Source organism: Mus caroli, chromosome 15 (genome assembly GCF_900094665.2).
Source record: "Mus caroli chromosome 15, CAROLI_EIJ_v1.1, whole genome shotgun sequence".
NCBI lineage: Eukaryota > Metazoa > Chordata > Mammalia > Rodentia > Muridae > Mus > Mus caroli.
Window position 1 is genome coordinate 29,938,480 of NC_034584.1, and position 16,055 is coordinate 29,954,534.

General features: G+C 38.2%; 1 protein-coding gene across 4 annotated transcripts in view; it reads right to left on the reverse strand.

Annotated features, from left to right (window-relative positions):
- Nucleotides 1–16,055, reverse strand: part of Stk3 (serine/threonine kinase 3) — a 271,464-nt gene that overhangs the window by 114,300 nt on the left and 141,109 nt on the right. For all 4 annotated transcript variants that reach the window (XM_029469538.1, XM_021183619.2, XM_029469541.1 and 1 more), the window contains 2 exons: nt 10,762–10,899; nt 1,750–1,875 (listed from right to left, as the gene is read on the reverse strand). In XM_029469538.1, the coding sequence (XP_029325398.1) occupies nt 1,750–1,875; nt 10,762–10,899 (264 nt within the window). The remainder of the gene's footprint in view (nt 1–1,749; nt 1,876–10,761; nt 10,900–16,055) is intronic.

Sequence of the window (16,055 nt, forward strand, 5' to 3'; positions counted from 1 at the left end):
TGTTAGTCTATGTCTTTTTATCGGTGAGTTGAGTCCATTGATATTAAGAGATATTAAGGAAAAGTAATTGTTGTTTCCTGTTATTTTTGTTGTTAAAGTTAGCATTCTGTTCTTGTGGCTGTCTTCTTTTAGGTTTGTCCATCTCTTGTATTGTTAGTGATGCTTGTATCTGTAGTTGCTGTCACTCACTAGATCTCCATTTACAGAAGCCCCTCAGTCTGTGTTTTCTTTATTACTTCTATTCCATCTCAGGCCTGGACCATTTTATTAATTTCCTTCAACTGGTTATTTTTCTTGGCTTTCCTTAAGGGATTTATTCATTTCTTCCAATTTTTTGTCTTTTCTTTGGTTTCTTAAAGACATGTATTCATTTTCTCTTTAAGGACCTCTATCATCTTCATAAAGTTGGTTTTAAGGTCATTTCCTTGTGTTTCTGTAGTGTTGGAATATTCAGGGCTTGCTGTAGTATGATAGCTGAGTTCTGGTGGTGACATCACCCTGGCTGTTGAGGATCACACTGTTACACTGGTATCTAGGCATCTGGGTTTGGGGCAATTATAGGGTGCTGACTCTGAGTTTGCCTTTGTTAGATGGGTTTTTTCCCCCTTTTGTTTCTGTTTCCTCTCTGGTATTCTGGATGGAGTGGCCTCCAGTTGAGCAAGGAGTTTCTTCCCAGATGGGGGTCTTCCACCAGAACTGGGATCTGGGACATGGTGACAGGGAGCAGGGGAGCACCTGGGAGTAGGCACTAAGTAGGGACAGTCAATGGGCAGGAGGCCTACCTAGAGTTCTGGTGGCCAGTGTAGCCTCTGGTTGAGCAGAGGGCTTCCACAAAACTCACTTAAAAAAGTTTTAATCATTGAAATAAACAAAGCTTTCTATAGACTTATTTATAAAGAGCTATTAAGTATTATCATATTATAAGTTTACTATTTAAAACTTAAAATATCCAAAAAATTTTTAAATAACTGGCAAGCACATCCATTAAAACGTTACGAGCTGACGAACCAGCCTGCCCCATCTTAGGCTTAAAGCCATCTGTGGTTAAGACAAACTAGATTCATTCCTGATTCATTCCTCAAACCTCTATTTTCAAAGACTGGACTATACCTTATCTACAAATGGTTCTATATTGCCTGTTCCAGGAATGGCAATCATGTCTTTGTTTCTATGACCATCCATGATGACCTCGCTATGGCTCACTTGCTATGCCCACCTTGCAACGATGTCTTTTCTTCAGGGAGACTAACTTGCCATGTAATCCCATCCCATGTTTTCCCGAAGAAAAGCCAGAAGAAAATCCTGGCCCCAGAGCAATCAAGTCCAAAGTCCTTCACAGTAGAATTTATTACTCTACTAGTCTGCTCTCTGCATAGAGATCCAAGAGGGCATTTAGTACTGCTCTCAAATATCACTATATTATATGCAGGCCAAAATGTACAATCAGGGAATCAGAACAAATATAAAGGAAAGAAAGACATGGCAAGGAACTACCCCATCTCCAATCAAAGTATCATGAAAATGTGACAAAAATTCAAGGTGTGAAGTGCCTATAAAGTCCTCTGAATCAACTCTGTTTCCACCAATCACTGATTCTCACCAGAAAGGAGAGTAAAAGAAATATTTAAACATCATTTGTGTATCAAATTAGCAAGAACAATCCTTAAAAGATTTTAAGGAACAAAATAAAATTACTCAAAAATGACCCAGATGATTTAAAGAATCAGCCTCCTGAGACTAATTACCAACCGAGTTTTCTTCCTCCTCCTCTAGCTCCCGCTGCTGCTCTTCATGCCTTTTGGCTTTGATTTCCATGGCTTCTGCAATCAGGTCTCTTAATATCGACACAGGTTTTGCATTCTTGATAAAAGGATGCTAAAAAGACAGAGTTAAATGGCATAAAATCAGATTTTTCTGGTTTATAACCAACAACTTTAAAACACCCATAACTTCTAACCAGGATAATACACTACAATAATTATTTTACATACAACTAATATGTTAATTAATAAAATAGCATTTTGTTTGCTTTAGGAAAAATGCTTTTAAGTTCACTTATTATCAAAAACATCCTAAGCATACAGAAAAAAATATAATCTTAAAGATTATAATCTTAAAGATATAATTGTTAAAAGTGGGCATTAGGTGGTAAAAGTATTTCAAATATTTAAAGATAATTAATGATCACAAGTAAAAGTAAACTTATTTTAGCACTGTTGAAGAATTTAATGAATCATAGTAATTTGATGGGCAAACAAAGGGGAGCAGTCTCGTTACTTCCACCTCATTTCATTCTACTGTGTCTTGACTTGTTTACTCACTTCCAACCAAGACAGAGAATTACCTACCAAACTACTGCTTCAGTTGAGTCTTGTTTTTTCTTTACTTCCCTGATCTAGAAATGATTAAACTCTCTATTATTTTATATCGTGTACTTTTGATAAGTAAAAGAATAACCGTTTAAGTTTACTTTTAAATTACACTTTAAAAGTGTGCACGTAACTAACCAGTACCCTGGAGCTCTTGACTCTAGCTGCATATGTATCAAAAGATGGCCTAGTCGGCCATCACTGGAAAGAGAGGCCCATTGGACATGCAAACTTTAAATGCCCCAGTACAGGGGAACGCCAGGGCCAAAAAGGGGGAGTGGGTGGGTAGGGGAGTGGGGGGTGGGTATGGGGGACTTTTTGGATAGCATTGGAAATGTAATTGAGGAAAATACGTAATAAAAAAAAAATTTTAAAAAAAGTGTACACATGTATGTCTGTGTTTAGGGGACACCTAGTAGGAGTCAGCTCTTTCCTTCCATCATGTGGGTCCCAAGGATTGAACTCAGGTCAACATATCTGGCAGCAAATGCCTTTCCTATCTAAGTTACCTCATCAGGCTGAGTGGACCTAAATCTCACTGATGAGCACAGCACAAGAGACAGTAGAGGAAAAATATATGGCACAAATAAACTTATTTAGAGACAATAATCTAGCTTCAAAATGCAACGCTCATAATCATTTACTAGTATATATAATCAGAGGAAAGAAGCCCTGTGTATTTTAATAAAGTCTAATAGAACACAAAAATATAATCAGATAAAAAAAATCTAGTGATGAAAAATTAGACACCTCGAAGGGGCTTTAACATGGTAAACAATTTGATAAAACTATCAAATAAAAAAAAATCAAGTAAGGGGGAAAATAGCTATGAGTAAGAATCTTACCATGATTTGAAAGTCCTAATGAATTCTTTAGGATAGTTAACGTCACCATCAGATAAAGCCCACTCTATTGACAAATCCTCAAGGCTCCTGGTCATCCAACCAAAAGAGGCCTCCTGCACCCTGAGCTAACTGCTAAGGGAAGAAAGCCCGGAGCCCTCACCTCCCTTTCAGCTGGTTATCAGCACTCACTCATAACTCAGTCTTCCCTGGGAGTGTGAACTCCAGTGCTATGTGCCATTTGTGGCATATACTTCTCCATGCCTTCTTCCTTCTATGCTATAGGATACTTACGATACAACTCTCAAAAACTACAAGATAAAAGAGAGTGCCCAAAGAGAATAAACATAAGTAGAAGGATCACTCACTCAAAAAAGGAAGAAACAGGTAAACAAATGTGCACTGCCCTTGAGGAATTTATCACCCCAAATTAGGAAGACAAATACATAGTTTAAAGTTATAGCTTGCCATACAAGTTATATTGGTGATGGTTTAGCACAACATCCAAGTAAAAGAGAAAGGCAGAAACAGAATAAGCTGCGAGTATGCTTTGCTGTAGATTGCGAGCTCGGCATATGCCAGGCCCTAGGGGCTGTCTCCAGCAGCCCCATATCTGCCTCACAGAATGACAAGCAATTCACAGTATGAAGAGAATGAAAAAGAAACAAAGACAAAACGTATGGTGAGAACTTAGTGGAATGATCTGTGTCGTCTAGTTAACAATACTATCCAATGTCCTCTGAGCCTAAGATGGAGTTAACAGCAAGGCAACTAAGCCAAGTGTTTAATATGAAAAGCCTGGATTTTACATGAGACCATCCTTAATAAACAAATTAGAGAATAACATATACGAAAAATGTTGATAACATTAATTTACAATTTACAGTGGAATTTATTAATAAAATACCATGGCAAGATACAGGTATGAATTATTAAGGGTCCGAGCTAGACAATTCCCCAAAATTGAGAGGAAATATAAATTAGATGGGGAAAGAAGAAAGATTCTGTGGCAACAAAATATTAGTCAAAGAGCCCATGAACACATAAGCAAAAGGAAGTAGAACAGGGGAAGATTTAAACAACCCAGCAGCCATACATTTCAGATTCTGCATCCCTTTGGACTTCAGATGCTCTGATTAAGAGATGCTCAAGTATATATATACAAATCTAATCTAGAAGAACTCAACACTTCTGGTCCCCAGCATCTTAGGTGGGGACATTCAACCTGTGTGAACAGAACTAACTGATCAGTACTATAAAAGCAGAACCGATAGAATTACAGCCTTCAAAAAAAAAAAAAAAAGGGATATAAAAATCTTAACCGGGACTATATTTTGTTATCTTCTCAGGGAAAACAAAGCCAACATTTTAAGCCAGTTATATCTCAGTTCCAAAGTGTATTTTAATTTTTTATCATTTAGTATAAATTAACTACAGTGCTCTAGTTAGAGCTAAATATTATGAACCTAATTTATCTAATTCCACATGTATTCCTGCTTTCTCTGAATAACAGCTACAGATATGACTGTAACCAATGAAGAGAAATTGGCAAGCTACCCATGGAGGTATTCCTGGAATCCTAGTAGTCAGAAAGCTAAGTCGGGGACATCTTAAGTTCAAGGATGATCTATATGCTATACAAAGAGATACTATGTCAAACATACACACACAGAGAGAGAGAGAGAGAGAGAGAGAGAGACAGAGACAGAGACAGAGAGACAGAGAGACAGAGAGAGAGAGAGTAGGGGGAAGAGAATAATCTCTGGGAAGTAGAGGGAGAGTGAGATCTGGGAGGGAGAGAGGAGGGGGAAGGGAAGGGGGGTAGTTCAGATATGGGAGGAGATAGGGGAGAAGTACAAAGGGTCAGGAATTTGAAAGTAGATGTGTAGCAGTGGGGAATGGGGAATTGAGAGTAGCCACTAGAAAGTCCCAGATACTGGGGACCCAAGAGGTCCCCAGGACCCAACAGGGAGGACTTTAGACAAAATACTCAACAAAGGGGAGACAGAACCTGTAGAGACCATAACCAGTAGAATAGCCATGGCCCCCAGTTGAGGGATGGGGCCACCCACACACCTCAAAAATATTAATCCAGAATTCTTCCTGTCAAAAGGGAATGAAGGGACAAAGAGTGGAACAGAAACTGAAAGAAAGGCCATGCAGAGACTGCCCCATCTAGGGATCCATGCCATTTGCTGATACCAAACCCAGACATTATTGCTGATGCCAAGAAGTGCTTACTGACAGGAGCTCAGTAGAGCTGTCTCCTGAGAGGCTTTGCCAGAGCTGGACCAATACAGATGTGGATGCATCAGACTGAGCACGGGGACTCCAATGGGGAAATTAGGGCAAGGACTGTAGGAGCTGAAGGGGTTTGCAACCTCATAGGAAGAACAACAATATCAACCAACCAACCAACCCCTGAAAGCTCCCAGGGACTAAACCACCAACCAAAGAGTACATAGGTAGTACCCATGGCTCCAGCTGGACATGTAGCAGAGGACTGCCTTATCTGGCATCACTGGGAGGGGAGCCCCTTGGTCCTGTGGAGGTTCCCAGGGTAGGGGAATGCTAAGGTGCTGAGGCAGGAGTGGGTGGGCAGAGGGAAAGATAAGGATCTGCTGTGAGCCTACATGATTGCCTGGTGGAGCAATGTGTGACTTTTGAGTATGTTTTTTTGAAGATATATTGTACAGTTTTCTTTAAATTTAAATTCTTGGAATATTTTTGAAATCCACCTAATGCTAATGCTTGATTCAAGAGAATAAATGCTTTTATGGCATACCATATCACTCAGTGTCATAGGAGTGATAAAAACACACACACACAGAGGCACATACCCTCATACACATGCATGCATACATATATACATATTATTACAACCCACATAAAATGCAAATAGACTGGTATTTGTTTGTAAGTTTCTTTAATGTATGTTTACATATTTCTTGTTTTCTTGCTTTAACTATTATTGACAAATTTTCCCCATATTCTAATAACTTGTTAATTATTCTTAAAAAAAGCTTTAAAATTCTTTATTTTATATTCATAAATATTATTGTAATACATTGGCAATTTCAGTTAATTTCTTTTCAATTTATTGCTTTTGAAGTAGACAATCCTATAAATGATACTGTAAATCTGTAAATGATACTGTCATTTTTCTTAGAACACTATATTGGTCAGTGTTTCATCACCATAACACGTCAGTTTACCTATAAACAACAGAAAAAAACAAACAAACAAAAACAAATTCTAAAAGAAGCAAAGTTTTTCTTTCTCTAAATGTATCTGAACTAAAAAAATTAAACGAAAAGTGGGTAAAGAAAACTAACTAAGCTGATCTAAGAGATGGCTCAGCAGTTAAGAGCCTGCTGCTCTTCCAGAGGTCCTGAGTTCAATTCACAGCAACCACGTGGTGGCTCATCTGTAATGGGATGCCCTCTTCTAGTGTGTCTGAAGACAGCTACAGTGTACTCACATACAAAAAAAAAAAAAAAAAAAAAAAGAGAGAGAGAGAGAACTACTAATAATTTTTTAAAAAGAACTAAGCTAATAAAAATACAGAAATTACCTTTAAAGCAATCTATCATATTTTGTAAATTTAACTGTTTTTTGAGAATTTCATATATAAGTACTATATTTAATCATCTCCCCCACCCAACCTTTAACTATCTCATACTCTCATTTTTTTTTTCAATTTTATGGCCTGATACACATATACACATTTAATTATTACTGATACACACATACATAAACAAAACCTGAAGAGTTTGTTACTACTGATATACACACACAAACCTGCAGAGTTCATTATTACTGACACACACATACAACCTGCAGTTATTGCTGATATACAATGACACACAGACATACAGACATACACACACATACACACACACACACACACACACACACACACGTTGAGTTCATTCACTGTTGTTCACACATGTATATCCACTTAGGGCTGACCACTGGGGGTTGGATAAGCTATTGGGGGTTGATCCCTGGAGAATACTGGTTCTCCCTCTGTCAGCAGCCATTAAGTCCCTATTAATCTAGGGGTGGGGCTTTGTGAGATTTTTCCCATCCACTTGGTATACCACAAATTGTTACAAAGGTTAAGGTCTCTACAAAACTGTGGTCTCTTAAGCCAAACAGCCAGAGGACAGATAGATAGAAAACTTTTAGGCAGCAACCATTCTTCCAGAGCAGCAATTCTCAACCTTCCTAATGCCTTTTAATAATGACCTTCATGCTCTGATGACCCCAACCATAAAATTATTTTCATAGCTATTTCATAACTGCATTTTGCTGTTATGAATCATAATGTAAATATCTGATATGCAGGATGATCTCAGGCAACCCGTGAAAGGGTTATTCAACTCCCAAAGGAGTGATGCACAGGTTGAGAACAGCTGCAGTAAAGGCGAGCACCAAGAACAACACTATGGCACATCACTGGCAACAGCTGATGGGAAATCTAGACTTCAGCCTCACTCAATTGTCCAGGTTTTCTACTGAGATGAAACGATTAACTGCTAACATAGGAGATTCATCTCAACAAAGTAAAGACTCCCCTCCTCAAATGGAAAGGGTCAGCAACGACCATGTGAAAGCCTAGACTTAGATCGTCACAGGTAGCAATATGCAACCCCACTCCCTTCTTGTTGGAGAAAGGCTACTGTGGAAGGTCTGAACTACCATCACTGTTTGGTATGATACTGAATATTATATTAAATGGCCATCCCCACAGTGTCAATATAAGTAACTGAAGGAACCCAAGCTCTTGATCTTCTTTGACACTGAAGAAAGGGATAGATGGATGGATGGATGGACAGAATGACCGACCGGAAGATACAGACAGACAGACAGACACATACACACACACATACACACACACACACACACACACTGGATGAATGGATACATAAATAGGCAGGTGGAAAAATAGGTGAGATAATAGCTAGCCAGTCTCCATGATCCCTCCAACAGAAACAAGTGAGAACCCTAACTATGTATCCTCAAGTGATACAAGAAAATGAACGGCCAACCCAAGATATTATGAAGAAAATTACCACAAACTTCTAAAAGTGCAGTTGAAATAGTTCTGGAAATAAGGAAAATGATGTAAGGAACTTTTAGGCACCAGGAAGACAAATAACAGAAAGAACAAAAATAGGGTAAATAACAGTAACTTTCTCTTCTCTTGAATTTCCTCAATTAAGGCTTATGTTTAAAGCAAATATTATAGAACTGATGTAGTTCTCAACTACAAAGACAAAATATTTAAGGCAATTATAACCTAGCAGTGAGTCAGAAAAGAGGGTAAAGTTACTTCTAGATCTTACTGGAACTGGTAGAATAAGTCACACACCATGGGCACTGATACTCCAGCATCAAATTTCATAATCAAATAATCAAATACTGTTGCCATAAATAACGGTTACTCTACCGTTCATGTGCAAAGTTGAAAACAATAAAGAGTAGGGCTTAGGCCTGGCAGTATGGCTTAGAAGGTAAAGGTGCTTGCCATCGGTCCTAAAGATCTGAGTCTAAAGCAAAAACCCACATAGTCCCCGTGAGTTGTCTGTCCTCATCTTGACATAAATAGATAAATTTAATTAAAATATTTCTAAAAGAATGTGACTTGGACAAATGAAATCTATGTAGACTAATCATTGGTTTATTATGTGATCTTCAGTGTGTCATTTAATTTTTCTGGGCTATAATAGCCTCTACAAAATTAAGGAATTATATTGATATATTTTAAGTGCTTCTATCCTTTCTAACTTAAAAAGATTTTTACCATAGGAAAAAAAAGCTAGAAATAATGACCAAATGCATGAATGAATGAATAAATAAGTCTCCAGACAAACTACTTTTCGCCATCAGATATTATGGCTTTTGTGTGTTTGTTTGTTTGGCCTTTTTTTCCAGACCTTTCCTTCCTTCTGTGTTTCTCATGTACGGGTCAATCACCTACATGTTCAGTATAAGAATGACATCAAGAAGCTCTTGATTTGTTTGCTTAGTATTTTATTTATTAGTATTTTCTTGTAATTTTAATGTTTAAAAATAAATGCTTTAGCCAACTATTTTTCATTTTTTATTTTTTACTATGTGGATCTTGGGGACTGAACTCAAGTCCTTGGGCCAACCATCTCATTGGGTCCCTTAATTTTTTTATGTGCAGGGAAGGCCATGTGCATGGGTGTGCCAGAGCACACACATCCAGGTCAGAGAAGGGTGTCAGACTTGGCAGCAAGAGCCCATTCATGCTTAGAGCTACCTCACTGCAATGTCCTACAAGCTGGGAGCTACTTCACTTCAGTGCCCTATATGCTCAGAGCTATCTTACTACAGTACCCTTCCATGCTGAGGGCTATCTCACTGCAGAACCCTTCCATGCTCAGAGCTATCTCACTGTTGTACCCTTCCATGCTCAGAGCTATCTAATTGCAGTGCCCTTCCATGCTGAGGGCTATCTCACTGCAGTGCCCGTCCATGCTTAGAGCTATCTCACTGGCCCAAATTTGCCATCTTAATCATTAACAAATTAAGTCTTGAGATTCTATCTATGTATGACTCAAAACTCAAATAAACTGAAGGGGGGCATTTGGAGGAAGGAGAGAGGGAGAATGGGGTGAGGAACTGTGGAAGGGGGTACTGGGAAGGAGGGCAACTGCTGGAATGTAAATAAATTAACTACTTAATTAAGAAAAGCATTACAGACTGTTTCATGGAGCCTTCAATCAATTTTATTTTATTTTTAATGGTAGTGCAAGAATTTTTTTTTTTACAAGAACTGTGACTTGAATTCTTTTCTATTTAACAGTAAGAAGCATCGGAAAATTATTTGTTACTTTAAGACACACTGAGGTACACTGTAGACATACTGTGAGAGACTCGGTGAGGCACAATATAGATATACCTACATGCATATGGTGTGGCATACTTATTAGTTGAGAGTTCTGAGGCAATTCTGTTAAGAAGAAAAAGTTCCACAAACTTGTTTTTCTAATATAAATATTAAGTTATTTCTTTTTGCTTTAAAATTCATGGATTTCTTTAAAAGCCTCTTGGTTTTTTAGATACATAGTTTATTTACAGTAGGGATAAAATACGTCACTCAGGTAACCGTATCGCTAGCATTTATAACATGTCATAATCTTTTCAGGGATCGTGGATTTACATACATTAGAGTGGAGCCAGAAGTCAAGGAACAAAGCTGAGTTAAGAAGCACAAGGAAACCACTGGGAGATAAAACCCACAGCAAGAACCCACAAGACAAGGGACATGGGAACACATAGAAGACAAACAACAACAACACAAACACGCAAGAGTTAAGTGCATGTGTCACAACTCCATGTTTTCAATCTTTAGACAGTCCTGAGACTCAGTAGCTTCGGGAATCTGTGAAGAGGAGGAGAAGGAAGAGAAAGAGGAGGAGGCGGAGGAAGAGGAAAAGGAGAAGGAAGAGGAGGAGGAGGAAGAGGAGGAAGAAGAAGAGGAGGAGGAGGAAGAAGAGGTCCTCATGTGCACTGACCTGTAACAGCTGTGTCGCAGTGGCTCTCTGCTCAGGACTCTTCACCAAGCACTTCTTCACAAAATCGGTGAAGTCATCAGACCAAAGTTCAGGTTTCCTGAATGTTGGTGGTGGGTTTGTAGGGATCATAAAAATAGCCTAGTGTAGAGGAAACATCCAGAAGACACAGTGAGAAACACAAGAGGACAACCACATAAACACATCTCTATTTCTTATCAGAGTTCCAGCAAGACTGCAATGGGGAACCAAGTCTGTCTGCTGTGAGTGGGGTCCCTCCCCATGAGACCCCTCGACTTGAGCTGCAGCTCGCTTAGCACATTGATTCTTAGTTTACATTTGGTTTTTGAATCTATCACGAAAAAGACACATTCATAGACTTTTTGCCAAAGACATTAACTGTCAAAGCTATATCTCCAGATCTTGTGTGCCAGATTTATTTGGTTTAAGTATTGCAGCTAGAAAAGGCCAGCAGCAGGCTAATCTGCATGTGTAACCCAAATTATTTAAGCATGAACAAAATTACTACTGTTCTTAAATACCAAGTAATGGAGGTTCTAAATGAAAATATTCAAATATACCACTTCAATTTACCAGAAATAAGTTAAGTGCTAAATATCCATAGCTATGATAATATATTCTGATAGTTCAAATATGAAAAGTATAAAAGAAACCCTCCATCTCACAGCCTGTGGTAACCATCTCTCCAAGTTCCATGTGAGAAAACAACCAAACTGAAACAAATATAATATACTCAATAAATATTAACATTTTTACTCATACATGCTATTAAAAATGAAGAGACAAATAGCAGTAACAAATTTTATGAAATAAAATGAATTAGAACACATAATGACTACTCAGAGGTAATTTTATGTACCTACTAATAAGTAAATTTATAGAAATACACAATTAACACCACAGGTGAGGGGACAAACCAAAGGCCTTTAACAGCAATAAGTAAGCACACATAGCACACAATCATGGACCCTTAAACAGAGAGAATCTCAGAGGTACACCCCAGTCTCACTTCTTAGGTCTGAGAATCTCAGAGGAAGCACCCAAAGTCTCCCTTCCTAGATCTGAGAATTCCATCCCATTGGAAAGGCATCTTTTCATCTGACTCTAGATGGGGCTCTTCTTCTGTATGCAAACCTAATATACATTAAGTCATGTTCATTCTCTTTAATGCATAAAAAGACAGGGGCAGTCATAGTATAAAGTATAATAACATTTAGAAATTAAATTTTTATCATTAAAAGGATTAGAATATTGTTTACAGCTAAAACTTCTGTTCATATATAGAGAAAAGATCACAAGTATAAAGTTATACACAAAACATTTTACTGTATCAATTTTAATGTATTCATTGCATAAGACAGAGTTTCTATTGTACACTGAATTTTTATTAATTGGCAAAAAGATATGTATAATTGGCTTGAAATAATAGTAAAAGATATTTACTTCAATCTGTTCATTTGACAGAAAAATAAACTAAAGTCTAGAGAGATTAAGAGTTAAAAGTGAAATTTCAGATGCACAACAGTGTTGTCATTTAAATCATCAGAAAAGCGTCATAATGCTTCCAAGTTTCAACAAGCAAAGATGATTATTAAATGTAAACAAACACCTAAGGAGATGTGAAACATGACAAATGGTCCCACTGTCAGCAAATGGATCCACCAAGTCCTCCCCTCTGCTTCCTCTGAGGGCAGAGAGCACGAGCAGCTTTAAGGCTATACAAGGTTACCTAGACTTACTAGAAATCCAACTGTCACAATTACTAAGCTGAAGTCCATTCAACCAAATATGAGAGAATATTCAAAGCAAACAGCATAGGCTGCAAAAGAAATGCAGCTCATGCTACAAGGACATACAAAATTATCCAAGACACCTCTGAGAGCTAAAACAATAAAACTCTAAGAAGGAAATGCATGAGAAAAATGTCATGACAGGAATTTGACAATGACTTCTTGTCTGGAACCAAAGTTCAGGCAATAAAAGTAAGGTGAACTCCATAGAAACATATGGCTCTGTACCTCAATGGACATGATCACAAGAGCAAAAACGGTATCCAAAATAGAGAATTACACAGACACAATAGCAAGCTACACGGCACAGAAGATCCCTACATCTCAGCTGTCAAAAATACAACTCAAGTTTAAAATAGGTGAAGGTCTTAAATAAACATTTCTTCAAGGAAGAAACAAAATTAGCTAACTAGCACGTGGCAGATGCTTATCACCACACACAGGAAAAGGCAATCAGACACAAAGATGCAGCACTTGGAACCCAACAGGAGAGCCTCTGGGAAGAGAAGAGATGGGGAAAAGAGAGGGAAGGCTCAACAGAACCAGACCCTTAAAAATGGTTAAAGCTGGGCCTTCAGAGGTGGCCTAGAATTTAATTCTTGCAGGAGACCCATGTTCAATTCCCAGCACCCACATGGTGGTTCACAACTGTCTAACTCCAGTTCTAGGCACTCTGGTGTTCTTTTTTGACTATGTGGACACCAGACATGTGCATAGTGAACATACATACAGGCAGGTAAAATGCTCATACACATAAGAGTGTAGCCAGGATTGCAAAGCAAAGGAAACAGGTATAATCAGATATTTCTGTGGTCATTTTCTGTAGAGTCAGCTGATAGAATGATCCAGAAATAATCAATTCTGAAAGTAACAATAGGTCGCTGACCAATCAATAACAGTGGGATTACTTTGTTCTGTTGTATTTTGTTGACTTGTTTAGACAATGTCAAGCTTACCTATAAGGTAAGAGAATCTCAGACTTAGGCTGACTTAAACCAGGGTGTCACTTGGTCAGTCAATCATCTACTTTACTCACTGGGCCCTTCAAGTATGTGACTTCATAAATTTTGCTATTACAAATTTTAAAATGCTATCTATACCTGAAACCCACAGAGCGCACAGTCAACTAGTAGAGAAAAATTAATGAACATATGGAACAAACACCATGAAGGTCTTTCTCTAACTGGGTTCATCTCTGATGGCTCCATAGTAATACTTGACTCCAGTGAAGCTTCAAGAATGGACAAAATAAATAGCAGCTTCAGAAAAGAGAGGGAGGGAATCACCTGTTCCTTCAAACCAGAGTTAAAGCAATACATCCCTACCTCTTCTCTGAGAACAGTCCAAAGAAGAGAGCTGACCTTAACCTCAGCTGCAGGGAGATACGAGATTGTCCAGATAAACACTGTCCCCACTGTTCTGTTACAAATTAGCAGATAACAGGCCCAATGATTTATGTCCTTGAAGCTAATGCTTCTCCTTTGAACTTTGAGCCAATAAGCTGCAGTCTTATCTTCTGATAATCTTAACATATAAGGTTCACCTGGCAGTAGCTATTAGAAACCAGAGGATAAAAAGCTTTACTCTAACTCTTATTTACCCAGTACTATCATAAAGTGAGTATAATGTCACATAATACTTGCAAACAAGCACTGAGCAAGCATGGACATTGAGCGTACAGTTCAAATAAGCAAGTCTATTAAACTGTCTCCAGGAAAATACTATGTCTTTCATTTCTGTCTTTTTAGAAAAATCAGTAACAGACGTAGATTTTCTCAGAGTCTTTACCGGATTCCACTAACCTCTTAAGAATCTCTAGATTTTGTATAAGTCAAGTCATAAGCCCCTGTTGTAGAAAGTGTTGATTGCCAGTGGCCAGCCTTAAAATACCCTGCTACCAACCAAACAGCACAGACACACATTAGAGCCATATAATTGATCTTATCTCTAACACCATTTGATCGAAGAATGTTAGTGCAATAAATTATATGATTAGCCTATGCCTGTTTCTACACAATATACTGCTTAACTACACACTAAACCTATCACTACCTTTGGATTTTTTTTTTAATTTCCCTGATCACAAGTACTCTGAAGATGGAAAAAAAAAAAAAAAGTGCTTCAAAATGCCTAACTAGCTTCATGCCTGAAATCTCATGCTTTAGACTCGATAAAGCCCAGCTTGCAGAAAGTGCTTCACTGAGAAGCTATCACGCATAGATTTATAATCTCAGTCGAATGAACCAACAGCTATGTCGGAGCTAAGGCAACTGATCTGTAATGCACAGGAGCAAGGAGCATGCCAGTATAACAGTAAGTCACAGATAATATGAGCAAAAGACCGTCCTCATAGCAAACGAGAGGAAGGCGAGAGAGCACCTACAAAGAACAGCAGAGCTATTTTGTGAGAACCTTAAGCAACCTTAATCAAATAAAGATGTTTTTTTTTTAAAGAAGGAAATATAGTAATAACCTCTTTTTAAAAATGTTACAAATAAGAGCAAACAGTAAATGAAGGTGAAGCTGGATGTCATCAGAAGCACAGCCCCTGACTGCATCTCCAGTGTGGTGATTTCATACAAGGGAGACAGTTGGACTCTGTTCTTTGTGTACAAAAGATGTCAGCATCCAGGTGTAAAACTCCAACTCTGAAAATAGAATAGCATGCTGGTTTGAAAGAAATGCAAAGGTGAAAAGGGTGTGGAGAACGCTTGTTCTTGCCTTGCAATTTCTCCAGTGGAATGAGCAAAGCACAGGACTCTAGTTAGAGCAGTGGTTCTCCACCTGAGGGTCTCTACCCCTTTGGGAGGAAGTGTCAAAACGAACCTTTCACAGGGGTCACATATCAGATATCCTGTATATCAGAATTTATATTACAGTTTCCATTACAATTCTTTTTTTTAAAAAGTTTATTTATTTTATTTTATGTATGTGAGTACACTGTAGCTGTACAGATAGTTGTGAGCCTATATGTGGTTGTTGGGTATTGAATGTAGGACCTCTGCTCGCTCCAGTCAGCCCTGCTCGATTGCTCAGTTCCTGCTCGCTCCAGCCCAAAGATTTATTTATTATTATAAGTACACTGTAGCTGTCTTCAGATGCACCAGGAGAGGGCGTCAGATCTCATTGTGGGTAGTTGTGAGCACCATGTAGTTGCTGGGATTTGAACTCCATTACAATTCTTAATTGTAGCAAAATTAAAGTTATGATGTAGCAATAAAAATAAATTTATGGCTTTAGGTCACCACAACATGAGGAACTTTATTAAAGGTTGACTTAGAGGAACTTCCATAACCACTTATCAGGCCAGGAAGTATCAGTCTGCTCGCCTGGAAAGTAATCGAAGGAAAGAGGTAGAGTGGGTACTCTGGCTCTGAATGGAGTGTGGCTACTGGACTGAACACTACAGTATCTATCTACACTATCAGAGAACACTCAGCTGGACTGAACACTACAGTATCTATCTACACTATCAGAGAACACTCA